Genomic DNA, 15474 nt, shown 5'->3' on the forward strand with positions numbered 1-15474 from the left:
TCAAGTTATGTTTAAGATGCTTTTAGGAAACAAAAGCCCAGGTCATGATGGTTTTAATCCGATGATAAAATAAAAAATCTTGTAATGGCCTGATTCATTAAACAAACATTTCAAACCAATTATACAACGTTTTATTCATATGTATTACAATAATTAATTCTAGCAATGCTTAACAACACCTGAACGTTCTATAATGTGATCACACACAGACATCAAGAATCTACATATGAATCTCAACAATGGTGACAATTACACAAATGCTTCATGTTGCAGTGCATGATGGGAGCCACCAATCAGAACGCATCAATGGCTCACATCATGCATTGTAGCATGAATAAATTATGCAGCTGAATTGTCCTGTAATTTTCATTGTTGTTTTTTTTTCTGTTTGCTTTTATTTTATTTTGCTATTGTTTTGTTCTGACTTCAGTTTTGTGATGTTCAGAGTTTATCTGTTTGTCACTAGTTTGTTTATTGTCACCATTGTTGAGATTCATATGCTGATTCTTGATGTCTGTGTGTTTAAACAGAATAATATCCGCGCACAAAGAAATTTCAAAATTGTTCCTGTTGTTGTTGGAATTCAAACTGTAAAATCTCAGGGCTACAAATCTCCAATATTAAAATGCAACAAAGCACATAAGTCAAAGATTTAGACTCTGAATGACATCAGTGAATCTAGTCACTACATGATGACAATGTCATCATCAAGACATATAGTGAGCAGCTTTTCTTTTGTAGTTGCACGTGCTTTATAAATACAATGTTGGAACAGTCAGAGAAAAACTAACAATAAAAAAATTAAAAGAAAAATTGAATCTGACAGAAATAAAGTCAAATGGTAATAATAAGTGCAATAATGTGTAAAGGCTCAAAGTCAGTTGTAGTTCTTGTGTTTCTCTTTTTTTCTGTTCTTCTTGTTTCTCTTTTCTTCAATGATTCTTATTAACATCAGATGTCACCACTAATGACCAATCATCACTTAATTAATCACTTAATTATTTCATTAATTTCAACACTGCTTCAGTGTTAATTTTTAACACCCTGTAGTTGGTCATTTTAATTTATGTAATTTTAAAGAGGCAACAGTGCAAAATTTTAGCCATATGGCACGAAAAAGGGTTGCAAAATGATACAATTCATTTGAAGTCTGGAGCCCCGATTTACAGTGGATCGCAATTGGCAAGTTAGGGCTATTTATAGAATGAATTAATAGAATAGCGGGCAACTCACAGGCTCCACACTACCAGGTGTCCACGGGCAGTAAGTTGGAGACCACTGAAGGATCTTCTCCCGTGGCCTCCTGGGATAGAAAATTGTCCAACAAGAGCCCAACTAAAGCAAACACTGATAATAAATAATGATAATAAAACACCATAATTGTGACTTAAAATGGTGACTCTTCCCTTTGGTTATTCTGCTTGTTAACAGCAGGTGTTCATCACTGATGTTCAATCATCACTTAATTAATCACTAAATTATCTAATTAACTTTAACACTGCTTCAGTGTTACCCCCAATTTCCACCGGCTGCGTTACGGCTCCGGCACGGCGGCGGAGTCAATAGGTTTCCATTAAAGTCAATGAGTGTATTTCCACTGAATGCGGTACAGCTGCGTTCCGACTCCGGCGATCCGCAGCCCTCCGGAGCAGATACGCAGAGCTTCTATTTTTGCCGGATGCCGGAGAGCTCCGCAGCAATTCAGCACTTATATCGCGCGATCATACGTGAATTTGCGAGATCTCGTGGGTCCTTGTGACTTCAGCTGTCAGTCATGACCGCAGCCGTTCCGCAACAAATACGGACCTGGTGGGTATTGACGGACGACGGAACACGTTCCGCAGCCATTCCGCATCTGGTGGAAATTGGGGGTTACTTTAACCCTCTGTAGAGTGGGACCATATGTGCTCTGAGCAGTGTTGGTTTAACATTGGGGATTTTGTTGTGTAGTATTGTGTGGAAAGTTGTATTTGAATTTGAGGAAGGAAAACAGCAGATTTGTTTATATTTCCTCATTAGAATGATTGACAGATAACTTCACTATATCATCTCAACACACACAAACTTTTTCTTCAGTCAGTCGTGTCGGGTGATAGTCACTGTATATCAGATTATATCAGGTAAGATCTTCTTTCTGCTCATAATGATCCTCATCACTCTCTTTATGTCAAAAACATGTATTGATGTGTGTGTTACAGTTGTGTAGTTATAACTGATTTGTGTGTAGATATAGTTGAGTAATTTGGGCTTTGACCAGGTCAGGACTCTTACTAACATTTTTAAGGATGAAACTTTATTAATAACTTTTATTAAAACATCTTGTGATTCTAAGATGATTCATATAATTTCTAGGAAAACACAAGAACATAATTTCATCCTTTATTGCATATGCTTTGACAATTAAAAGTCTCAATTTTAACTCTTAAACAAAATCATAAATGCTGTGGAATGTTGTTTATTCTCTAAAGGAAACTCGTCCTCTGAACTGGTTTGTGGATAAACAGAAATAAACTGACAATGGCTTCCTTTCATAAAGGTGAGTATTCTTCTTGTGTTTAAAGGTTGCCTCTCATCGCCCCCAAAACCTTATGAACTGTGAACGTATGATGAATGTAGTTTTCTCAGACTCAATCCAATACAATTTCAGTTGTTTTTATTGACTTTTTCTTCATATTTCAGGTTTTATAAAAACTCATCCTCTCATCTCTGCTATTCTGTGTAAGTCTAAACAGTGTTTTTTGCTTTGTGTCTGTATGCTGATGTAATGACCAGTGTATCAGATCTGGTTTATCCTTCACGTCACTTCACACAGTAAATTCCCCAGTGTTGAATTACCATCGCTCAGTGTTCATAAGAAACACAGAAGCAGTGTTAGAGTTAATGAGATAATTAAGTAATTAATTAATTTGATTATTGTTTGATTATTAAAGAAACCTGATGATAACTAGACTCAGTAGCGTGCACAGACCTCCTCAAGGACAGGGGTGGAAGGACCAAAAAGGGCACAAAAACAGAGAGTTCCTTGTTTTGTTTTTTATTTGTTGTTGGTTGTTTTTTATCCTTTATTTCTTTGGCATTCTATGAAAAGACGTTGATACAATTAGAATGCATAACACATCAAACGAAAATAGGGAAATTATGATAATATTACTAAATATAATTTACCTAATAATAATAATAATAATAATAATAATCAGAGGTGGGTAATCCAGGGCCAAAGAGTAAAAGTCCTTGCCTTTATGTTGCCATATGTTTATTCCACCCATAAACTCAGTCAGATGATTTCACTAATTAGTTCTCTGTCCTGCTGAATTAGCAAATCCAGGTGATTGGAACAAAATACTGAGGAGGACTTTTACTTTCTGAACCTGGACTTTACACCTCTGCATAGCAATGTCACATGTCAGCCACGAGCAAAGAAATAAACCAGAACTGGACCTTATCTGAGCCACAAAATCTGTGTATATTAAATATGAAGTCATCTCAGCCTGTTAACAAAAAGAATCACTGAAAGAAAGAAGAGAACAGAAAAAAGAGACGAGCAGAAGCACAAGAACTACAACTGACTTCAGCCACAGTCTAAGATGAAATCAACTGAAGAGAAAAGAAGACATTAAATCTGTGAAGATCTCAGCAGAGGAGGATTAAACAACTCCACAAACAACATTACCAGCTTCACTTATTACTAACCAGACTGACTTTATTTCTGTCACACGACTACAAAAGTTTTTATTGAGAATTAACAGAGGTTTAACTCTAATGTGTTTCATTTGAAGTCACCATAACAGTGATTAGTGTTTCCATTAGTTGGGCTCTTAGCTCTTATTATATATTTTGTCTTTTTTGGCTGCTGTGACAGTGTGTTTGTCAAACGCAATTGCAGCAGCAAAGAAAGCTAAAATGAAATGAGATCAGGTGATGATGGTTACCTGTTGATGGTTTTATAATCATCATGCAATAGACTGATTTACTGATATCTTTTGAACCTAACAATTATGTTATCACATTAATATTTTTTCACAACACAAACCCTGTGTTACTGCAGCATTAGATCCAGCAATATAATAACAAGTTAGAAGACTTTAACGGACATGATCACAAAAAATCAGTTTAATATGACACACACAGACATCAACAATCAGCTTATGAATCTCAACAATGGTGACAATCAAAAGTACTTTGCTGCAATGCATGCTGGGTACCAGCATAGTACAAAACTCCCAGCATGCATTGCAACATGAATAAATTATGCAGCTGAAGTGACCTATAATTTAGTTTGATTCTAAATATTTGCTTTTATTTTTTTGCTGTTGGTTTTGTTGTGAATTAGTAGCTTTTCAGTGATGTTCTGAATTTATCTGTTGATCTAAATATTTGTGATTGTCACCATTGTTGAGATTCATACGCTGATTGTTGATATCTGTGTGTGTCAGCAAAGGCCAATTTTTTAATTTCATGTTTGTTAAAATAGTTGAACAGATTGTTATATTGCTGAATCTCATGCTGCAGTAACACAGGGAAAATATTGATTGAACAACATATTTGTTAAATTATAACAACCTCAGTGAAGCAGTCTATTTCATGATGATTATAAAACCATCAACAAGTAACCATCATCACCTGATCTCATTTCACTTTAGCTTTCTTTGCTGCTACAAATATGTTTGACAAACACACTGTCACAGCAGCCAAAGAAGACAAAAGATATAATAAGAGTTAAGAGCCCAACTAATGGGAACACTAATCACTGTTATGGTGACTTCAAATGAAACACATTAGAGTTAAACGTGATTTTGTGGCTCAGATAAGGTCCAGTTGTGGTTTATTTCTTTGCTCTTGGCTGACATGTGACATTGCTATGGCCTGCTTGTGGCCCAGATTTGGCAAACAAGAGTGGCCCACCCAAGTGCCGTAATTCCACGCTGCATGTGGGCCAGATCATCTTTCCACGTGTGCACACGTGGTCACGGGTCACAGTTTGAGCACACAGTGAGAGCTCTGTGAGGTTACACTTTTAGATCACTGTGAACTCAGATTGCTGACGGTGTGTCCACATGGTGACATCACTGTGAGATCAAAGTGTTGACTGGGTAACAAATGTGTTGCTCATGGTTGGTTCATATTAGTTAATACATGAATAATAAACAAATGAACCATATTGTAAAGTGTTACTATGAAATCAAATATATAAATTTCTTACAATTTAGAGTAGATGGACTTAAGATTTCATTTCAATGTCTTTCCCCAAGCTAATGACACTTGCCTTGGATAAAAACGAATGACATTGTCAGACTCAGAATGCAGGTGAAATCGAGTTATACATTTATTATAGTTAAGCATAACTTGCATGCTGCCGCAGCTTTTACAGTAGCATAGTAAGATAAATTTAACTTTTCCATATTAGCTTAATGCGGCGAACTACCGCGTATACGCGCAACCGGCGTAGCGTCATAGAACGTCTCTGAAAAGGTTCACGCCCACTTTTAGGGGAAAACAAACCGGCGACCGCCATACACAGTGTCGGATTGATGACGTGTACTAACTAGGGCTGGTCGATTTAAATCGCGATATTGTTATGCCCATCTCATCAGTAATGCCGGTTCCTTGATTAGTAGTAAATCGCCATCACCTGCTTTCAGATGAAGCGGCATTTACTACAAAGAGCCGTAGTTAACTGACAAGCTGAGCCAAATCACATCAATATCGCGGACGTATCGCCAACGATATTTAATGCGATATGGCTCCGCTTGTCAGTTAACTACGGCTCTTTGTATACAGCAAAACCTCCAGTGTTAAATTAACACCCCTGGGAGTGTATGAGTCCACACTCAAGAGTGTTTACGTTAATGAGATAACTAAGTGATTAATTTAGTGATGATTGAGCATTATTGAAGACACCTGATGTTATCGCTGAAGGAGAAAATCTCAAATTGTAAGTTACCATTATTGTGATGGGTAGTTGCTTTAGTTGGGCTCTGACCCTTTTATGTATACTTTAGATTTTGTTTGGTGGTTGTATCTGAGTTAAAACTGCCAGTTGAACAAAGAATCAAAAGTGACCTTTGTTGGTTATATTATGACAATCATCATTTGAACTTGATCACTGAACTCATTAAAATCCTTCTTTCTGACTTCGATCTATGTTGTTGGTTAGTGAATCTGCATAAATGGCCAGAATTTTTGATTTAATATAAAGGATTTCTTAAAAGTTGTTTAAAAAAAAAATCATTCTTTTAGGCACACACAGATGTCAAGATTCAGTCTATGCATCTCAACAATGGTGAGGAGCAGAATAGTCAATGAGGAAAAGTAAATTACATAGACAATTCAGATCAGAATTTATTCATACCGCAATGCATGATGGGAGCCATTAATGAGTTGTGATTGGTGGCAGCCACTGCAACATGCTTTATTATTGTCACCACCATTGTTGAGATTCACAGGCTGATTATTGATGTCTGAACGTCTTTTTGATTAGAGCAATGCTTATTAAATATTTTGAATTATAAGTAGGCTACTGATAATCATAGGCCGAAGAATCACAAAACTGCTGCTAACAAGTTAAACCAAACTATCTTAATATGTTTCATTTTTCAGATCACAGCATGATTATGTCAAAACATAACCAACACTATAAGATAACATTTTACTTTGTTCATTTAACTGTTATAAATCAATAACAGCAGACAAACAACAGTAAATATTAAAGTAAACATATAATGGTCTAGAGCCCAACTAAAGCAAACACCCATCACCTTAATGGTAACTTACAATTTGTGATTTTCTTCTTCAGTGATTCTGCTTGTTAACATCAGGTGTCTTCAATAATGCTCAATCATCACTAAATTAATCACTTAATTATCTTCTCAGCCCTAAATGCCGCTTCATCTGAAAGCAGGTGATGGAGATTTACTACTAATCAAGGAACCGGCTTTACTGACGAGATGCGCATAACAATATCGCGATTTAAATCGCCCAGCCCTACTGCCTAATGTGTTTTCTCTCTAAATGAATGCTATGAATATAATATAATATAATATAATATAATATAATATAATATAATATAATATAATATAGCTGAATTTCAAGTAAAGCTGTTCTCATTTCCTATCTTTTTTTTTTTTTGACTGACGAGTAGCTAGTGAATGGCTACATTTTTTATAGGCCTATGTGGAAAATTATCTGAATTGAGAGAGTTCGGGAACTGGATGAACTAAAGCTCTGTGATAGTGAGTATTACAAGTATTAAACACAAGAAATAAAGGAAATTAAAATGGTTTAAATTAAATATAAAACAAAAGAGAAGCAGATAAGTGATAAGTCAGTGAAAAACACTGCTGATTCGCGTCTGTCAGCTGCCGTGCGCTCAACAGAAGAATGAGCTGCTGTTCCTCTCAGCCATTCACTGAACAGGGAAGACGCCGCTAGAGAGAGTGACAGCAGGGAGAACGCAAGAGCTCGCGCTCGCAGGACAGTATGGACAGAGAATGTCATGGCGAGAAGTTTCACTCTCAGTACACTTCCGGCTTCTGAACTGGTTGCAGTTCCACTCTGATTCCATATGAGGGCGCTCACAGGACGAGTGCAGAATGAATGGAGGTCAATGGCGGTATACCCCTCAAAATCCACTTTTCTCAGGATATAATTTTTTGTCTAGTAATTTGAAAGTTGTATTCGAAAGGAGATGCAAAGAAATTACACATTGCTGGGTGTTAGATTTTTTAGAGTCACTTATTTGCTTTAAAAAGTCTTTCAAAATGTCAATGACGTCAGAATGCTGACGTCATTAGCAGAATGCTAGCGTGTTATGGGCAACAACAACTCAACCTGTAAGAAATCAAAAGGACATAAGTACTCGTTCATTTAACTTTCGACCTAAAACCCATGTTGAACTTGCAAAATCTACAATCAGATCTGAGATTTCTCAACGGCAATCGGCTGAAAGAGACAAATTTAGCTGTCTAGCCCCATTGACTCCCATTCATTTTGCACTCATGGCGATCGCCCCCAGTGGAACTCTGGTGGTACTACAACCAAAATTCGGTACAATAGGGCTTAATAGGGAGTGGGCAGGCTCTCCGTAGACGGGCTCTGGTATGGACTAGGTGCACGTGGCCGCCATTTTGGAATTCGGATCAGCGAGTGTACGCGTAGATGCTTCCGGTTTCGCATTACGCCCGGTGCGAGGAACCGGAGAAAGCCGAAAATTATCTTTTATAGTTGTTTATAGAATCAATTATCATTTAAAATACTACTCAGATCCATATTACTATCACACGAGCCAATGGCAATTAAAAAAGTCAGATTAATGAATGGAATACAACTGTTCACGAACAGAAGATTGTATTTGACTCATATACGCATACGCAATGACAATTATGCCTACTGTAAATATAGTTACAACTACGATTAGAGTTGGTTGCATAAAATGCACCGTGAACATTCACACGTTTGCCCTGTGATAGGCTACAATTTATATCCATAAATACTATTTTCTCAATTCTGCATGCATTTTTACTTACATCAATTGCTCGAGCAATTATTATCATCATATATTTTACATTTACATTTTTTACTGTAAGTACCACAAATAATTTAATATAGGTAAGTTTGTGTATATTTTACTCGTAGTATTGTATGTGTTGCTTATAAACACCAGACAGATTATTATTATTATTTATGAAACAGATAAACTTTACTCATATACTCATATAAACAGATAAACTTTACTCATCTCACTTGCACAAAATAAATGCAGTAATAGAAAGCATAGAAACGCACAGGTGATACACTGAAAATTATTTGCATTTAAAAATTTGGTCGGGTTGAAGTCATCCCTCCGGATCTTCTGCATCCACTCAGCCCGTACCGCAGCGTCAACGGGGAATGCATGAACGCTGACTTATTTGCTGTAACGTGACGAAATGGTACGGCACACAGGCAGCAATGAAGTGCTGAGGCTGTCACCGTCTGAAAGGCATGTCACCTCTCTTGAATACTCATTGTGAAAAAAATATATCTCTGTGGTAATGGAACTCGGTCGCTGTTGTCTCCCGCTCTCGCTGTCAGATCACCGTAAGTTTTTACTGGAAGTACTGGCCCACACACTCAAGTTCGAACAACGGTCGCCGTGCACGGATTGAATTGTAGCCTATCACAGGACAAACGTGTGAATGTTCACGGTGCATTTTATGCAAACAACTCTAATCGTAGTTGTAACTCTATATTTACAGTAGGCATAATTGTCATTGCGTATGTGTATGCATCATGAGTCAAATACAGTCTTCTGTTCGTGATCACTTGTATTTCATTCATTAATCTGACTATGCATCCGTGCATTTAATTGCCATTGGCTCCTGTTATAGTAAGATGGATCTTAGTAGTATTTTAAGTGATAATTGATTCTATAAACAACTATAAAAGATAATTTTTGGCTTTCTCCGGCTCCCCGCACCGGGCGTAATGCGAAACCGGAAGTGTCTACGCGTACACTCGGTGATCCGAATTCCAAAATGGCGGCTACGTGCACCTAGTCCATTGGCAACATTTGAATGTTACTGAGGTTTGTCCAAAAAGTCGCAAGATTTGTCGCTAGTGGCTTTTTTTTTTAAAATGTCGCTAAAGGGGTCTGAAAAGTCGCTAAGTTGGCAACACTGTCCTGCTGTATGAATGTGTTCTGACTGAAAACTACATCGGCGATGACCGACAGCCAATGAGAAAGCGAGATACAGGGCAGCGGGGAGTTCGGGGAGGAGTTACTGACCAGAATATCGGTATTTTAATTTACAATTATATACAGAAACATAACACAAACATTTGCTTGACCCGCAGCAACAGCAGCACATAACCCTGCTGGTGTTAATTTAACACCGGGGACTTTACTGTGATTAGTCTCGGTCTGTTTGGGAGCTGGAGTAAAGTTGTTAATGTAACACATAAATTATGTTTTTTGGTTTAGAGCTACAGAAACAGAACAGGTATTTGGTTTGGACTCAAGAAGAAATTATTTTTTGCATTTTAGGATCTGTTTGGGAGAATTTACTTTTCTTTCTCTTGAAACCTCTTGAATTCCTAAATCCTTTGGTCATTCATGCAATCATTTATATTTATACAACTATGTGATTGATATATCTGTGTAGAGAAGAAACTCTAAACAACAAACACTTCTTTCATTTCATTCTTCTCTTTACATTAAGCTGCTGTTTGACTTCAGAAAGTTTGGAATATGACTCAAATCATACTGTAGATAGATAGATAGATAGATAGATAGATAGATAGATAGATAGATAGATAGATAGATAGATAGATAGATAGATAGATAGATAGATAGATAGATAGATAGATAGATAGATAGATAGATAATTATATATGTTTATTTTACTGCTATTTCATTGTGGCCTCTGTAATATGTTGATTAATTTGTATTTATAATTATTTTTTAGATGTCTTAAGACTGTACTTGGCCTTTTCAACTGTCACACCGGTGACGACTGCTGGTAATGTATAGGCTACTGAATTTTTTTTTTGTCATTTCAGTTTAGAAAATGTACTTCATGTGGTAAAATCTACAATAACTGGTTTTATTGAAATTAAATAAATTAAGATTGCTGATTGTGAATTCAAACAACCTGAAAAAAAAAAAAAAAAAAGGTTTTACTGAAGCATAACCGGATGTATCGCCTGCGAAAATTAATGGGATATGGCTCAGCTTGTCAGTTAACTGCGGGTCTTTGTAGTAAATGCCGCTTCATCTGAAAGCAGGTGAAGTGCGATTTATTACTAATCAAGGAACCGGCATTACTGATGAGATGCGCATAACAATGTCATGCGATATATCGCCCAGCCCTAACCGTCAGTAACCTGATTTCTCCAAGATAGTTAAAATAACTTATCTAGTTTGATATAATCTTTTTTTTTTTTTTTTTTTTTTTTTTTTTTGATAAAAGTCCTTTTCCACCTTAATGTTAATACATTAAAAAATAAATTCATTAACCTTACTTAATTTAACTGAAGATTTTTTTTACATTCAAATTTAATTTACATTATTTATACACTTCTGTTCATCCAAACTATTTTTTTTTTATTAATACACCAAAGCTTCATTTTCCAATTAATTAATTAGTCTCATTCATTTTTAAACCCAATTAATTTTGTTAATTATTTGATGAAAAAGGGTGTGGTCTGCTATAGGAGAAAAAGAACATGCGTGGAGGAAAGGAAGTGAAGCGGAACGGTGGAATGAAGTTGCCTAGCATTTGAATGGAATAATTTGTGTTTGCCTTTGGAGTTTAATCGATATAAGTTGAGATTCAATCTAAATCAAAGTACAACAGGGAGATTGTTGGAGACTTTGGATGTATTATAAGAAAGAGTTGTGTCAATCGAAACTATTGAATATAGTTTGAACAGACTGAAAAACTGAATTTCAACGACACCCCGACCTGGTTTGGGGATTCTATTTCTACTCTCTTTTAATTCGACTGCTGGCATAATTATTCTTGAATAAAATAAAAAAATCCCTCTTTGGATCTCAACAATAGGAGTGATGAAACGGCACTTTACCATGCTTTTAATGCAACTTTTTTATGTCAACAGGTTCCACGTAACTAGGTTACGCTGGATTTATGTAACATTATTTATTAGCGCTTAATTAATCCCCCGCCATCTACTGTTTTAGAAGAGGATGTTGCTCAACTGCATTTGTGAGAAAATCGAGCCGAGAGATCTCATAAAAAGCCAAGTGTCTCACAATCATAACAGACAGCTATGCATTTGTCCATCCATCCATCCATCCATCCATCCATCCATCCATCCATCCATCCATCCATCCATCCATCCATCTATCTTCTTCCGCTTATCCGGGGCCGGGTTGCGGGGGCAGCAGTCTAAGCAGGGATGCCCATACTTCCCTCTCTCCCTAGACACTTCCTCCAGCTCTTCCAGGGGGACACCGAGGTGTTCCCAGGCCAGCCGGGAGACATAGTCCCTCCAGCGTGTCCTAGGTCTTCCCCGGGGTCTCCTCCCAGTGGGACATGCCCGGAACACCTTCCCGGGAAGGCGTCCAGGAGGCATCCGGAACGGATGCCCGAGCCACTTCAGCTGGCCCCTCTCGATGTGGAGGAGCAGCGGCTCTACTCTGAGCTCCTCCCGAGTGACCGAGCTCCTCACCCTATCTCTAAGGGATCGCCCAGCCACCCTGCGGAGAAAGCTCATTTCGGCCGTCTGTATCTGAGATCTTGTCCTTTCGGTCATGACCCACAGCTCATGACCATAGGTGAGAGTAGGAACGTAGATTGACCGGTAAATCGAGAGCTTCGCCTTGCGGCTCAGCTCCTTCTTCACCACGACAGACCGGTACAGCGACCGCATTACTGCAGAAGCTGCACTGATCCGTCTGTCAATCTCCCGTTCCATCCTTCCCTCACTCGTGAACAAGACCCCAAGATACTTGAACTCCTCCACTTGAGGCAGGAACTCTCCACCAACCTGAAGCGGGCAAACCACCCTTTTCCGACTGAGAACCATGGCCTCGGATTTGGAGGTGCTAGATGCACTAGATTTGGTATTTGTTCAAAGGTAACATGCAATGTGTAGGACTGTAAAATCTAATTAGTTGGACTTACTTAAAAAAGCATGCAAACCAATTGCCTTAAAAAAACAAAACAAGTTAAGTGAAATAGGAATAGTATGTGGTACTGACAAATTACTTTGTATTACTTTATGATTAGTGACTTTATAGTTAAATCTGTTTTGCATGCATCGCCTCAGTTAACCATTTCAGACAGTACCGGACAGCCTCTGTCTCGTTTACTTCACGTCTGTGTGGGCGTTACGCACAGCTCAGTGTGGCCACTCCAATTTACCTTCAATGAAATCTATGTCAAAACGCGTCAAAAGATGCAATGCATTTACGCAGAGCAGGGTCATAAACGCGCAGAAAACGTGGCCGTGTGTGTCTGGAGTTCAGCGAGCTCCACGTAGCACTCCTTCAGGAGCGCTCTAAAGTCAACAGCGCTGAATGAATGATGATCTGCTTTTATGTCATTTTTCCTTTTTTATTCAGAATATTCACAAATGTGTTACCTATGGCATGAAATATGATATTCCGATTGTCAAATACATGCAAGTGGAAGTGTACACTCAAAAAAAAAATTGTGTCTAAACATAAGATTTATGTATTTGAATTGCATACAAAATTTCCATGCATTTGGATTACATAGTTTTAACATAAACCAATCAATAATCTGAATGTGATTCATATTTTTAAGTCATATATAAATGAAACAGATAAGATTTATGTAATTGTATTAATAAACTGAATGTGATTTATATTTGTCAGTCATACGTAAATGAAACAGGTAAGATTTATGTAATAGTACACAGAAAAATGCCCTTGTTAAATTAACACTGCTCAGTGTTCATATGTGTGCACACTACAGAGTTAAAGCAGTGTTGAAGTTAATGAGATAATTAACTGATGATTGAGCATTAATTATGAACACCTGCTGTTAACAAGCAGAATCACTGAAGGAAAGAGAAACACAAGAACTACAACTGACTTCAGACACAGCCTCAGATGAAATCAACTGAAGAGAAAAGAAGACATTAAATCTGTGAAGATCTCAGCAGAGGAGGATTAAACAACTCCACAAACAGCATTACCAGCTTCACTTATTACTAACCAGACTGACTTTATTTCATTTCCATTTGAATGAAATCAATAGGTGTATTTTAAAGTCACCATGATGGTGGTTAGTGTTTACTTTAGTTGGGCTCTTGACCATTGACTCTTTACTGTACATTTTTTTCTGGCTGCTATAATTATGTGTTTGTAAAACACATTTGTTGCAGTGAAAAAGCCAAGAGAAAATGAGATCAGGTGATATTGGCTGTTTATTAATGAAGGTGTAATCATCATATTGTGGCCTGACTCACTTATCTTTTTCAGTGTCTAATGCTTTGATTATTGGGGTTATGTGATTTTGTTTTATTTATTAAAGTAGCTGTGTGACCTGACAGCATTAGATCCAACAGTTAATCAAATAATATAAAGAATTTTAAAAACATTTAGTGCATTAAACTTTCTCTTCTACATTATTACTTAGACATCAAGAATCAGTGTATGACTCTCAACAATGGTGACAATCAATGAAATGCTTCATGCTTCATGCTGCAGTGCATGCTGGGTACCACCAATCAAAACTCACCCATATCTCCCAGCATGCATTGCGGCATTAATAAATTATGCATCTGGATTTTTTGTAGCTTTTGTCACCATTGTTGAGATTCATATGCTGTTTCTTGATGTCTGTGTGAGTCTAAGTAATGCCATAGATGAAAGGTTTTTGTGCACTAACTATAAAAAAAAAAAAAAACACAAGTCCTATATAATCAAAGCATTAGACACTGAACAAGATCAGCGATTCAGGCAATTATATGATGATGACTTTGTCGTCATCATCATCAATAAACAGCCAACATCACCTGATCTCTTTTTCTCTTAGCTTTTTTGCTGAAATAAACGTGTTTTATAAACACATAATTATAGCAGCCAGAGAAACTTTTATATTAAAGAGTGAAGGGTCAAGAGTCCAACTAAAGCAAACGCTAACCACCATCATGGTGACTTTAAAATACACCTATTGTTTTCATTCAAACGGAAATGAAAGTCAGTCTGGTTAGTAATAAGTGAAGCTGGTAATGCTGTTTGTGGAGTTGTTTAATCCTCCTCTGCTGAGATCTTCACAGATTTAATGTCTTCTTTTCTCTTCAGTTGATTTCATCTAAAGCCCTATTCGCACGGGATTAGTATTACCTAGGGACCTCCGGTAATTTGTAATAATCGCGGAGGTCGTCTGTGATTTTTATCCCGTGCGAATCTGCCATGTCTGCAAAAATGTCTGTAAAAATTCCCCCGAAAATTACCTACCGTATTTCGGCCAACACAGGGGTCCTCTGATAATACCAGTCCCGTGCGAATCCCCATGTCTGTGATTTGGGCTGTTTTTCTGTGGGCCTATCGTTTCCTAAAGAACGTAATAACCATTATGGGCCGTTTAACAGTCCATTTTACGTCTGTATTAAAACTATATTAACAATAAAATCTCTCGATATGCCCTACTCCAATCCGATTATAGTTTTTCTCCAAATAAAACTATGAAGTGCTGCAAAAGAGAAAACAAACTAGACGTGATCCGGAAGCTCAACTCGGACCGTTGTCATGGAAACGTCAAATTAAGCATTTTGGCGCAACATTGAAGCTCTTTTGGAAAGTTTGGACGCTTTTTGTGGAAGTGTAACTTAGTAGTCTGTATCGTGGAGCATTTCTTTGTCTCACACGGCCTCTAAAGACGTCCATCCTGTAAGTTTCTCAAGAAATCAAAGTGTGAAAGAGTAAAAATGATATAAAATGAAATAAACCAAATAATTAGAAAAACAAGCCTATCGCGACGTTTCGGTAGGCTATTTATAATA

General features: G+C 37.3%; 1 protein-coding gene across 1 annotated transcript in view; it reads left to right on the forward strand.

The window, feature by feature from the left end:
• The first annotated feature begins 2029 nt into the window (after nt 1-2029).
• The window catches only part of LOC311286596 (uncharacterized protein), a 55498-nt gene continuing 42053 nt past the window's right edge, over nt 2030-15474 (forward strand). The window contains exons 1-4 of the mRNA XM_084402827.1: nt 2030-2120; nt 2469-2536; nt 2680-2718; nt 10443-10496. Of these exons, the coding sequence (XP_084258953.1) occupies nt 2518-2536; nt 2680-2718; nt 10443-10496 (112 nt within the window). The 5' untranslated portion in view covers nt 2030-2120; nt 2469-2517. The remainder of the gene's footprint in view (nt 2121-2468; nt 2537-2679; nt 2719-10442; nt 10497-15474) is intronic.

This window comes from Rutilus rutilus (assembly GCF_951802725.1).
Source record: "Rutilus rutilus genome assembly, chromosome: 2".
In the NCBI taxonomy this organism is placed as follows: domain Eukaryota; kingdom Metazoa; phylum Chordata; class Actinopteri; order Cypriniformes; family Leuciscidae; genus Rutilus; species Rutilus rutilus.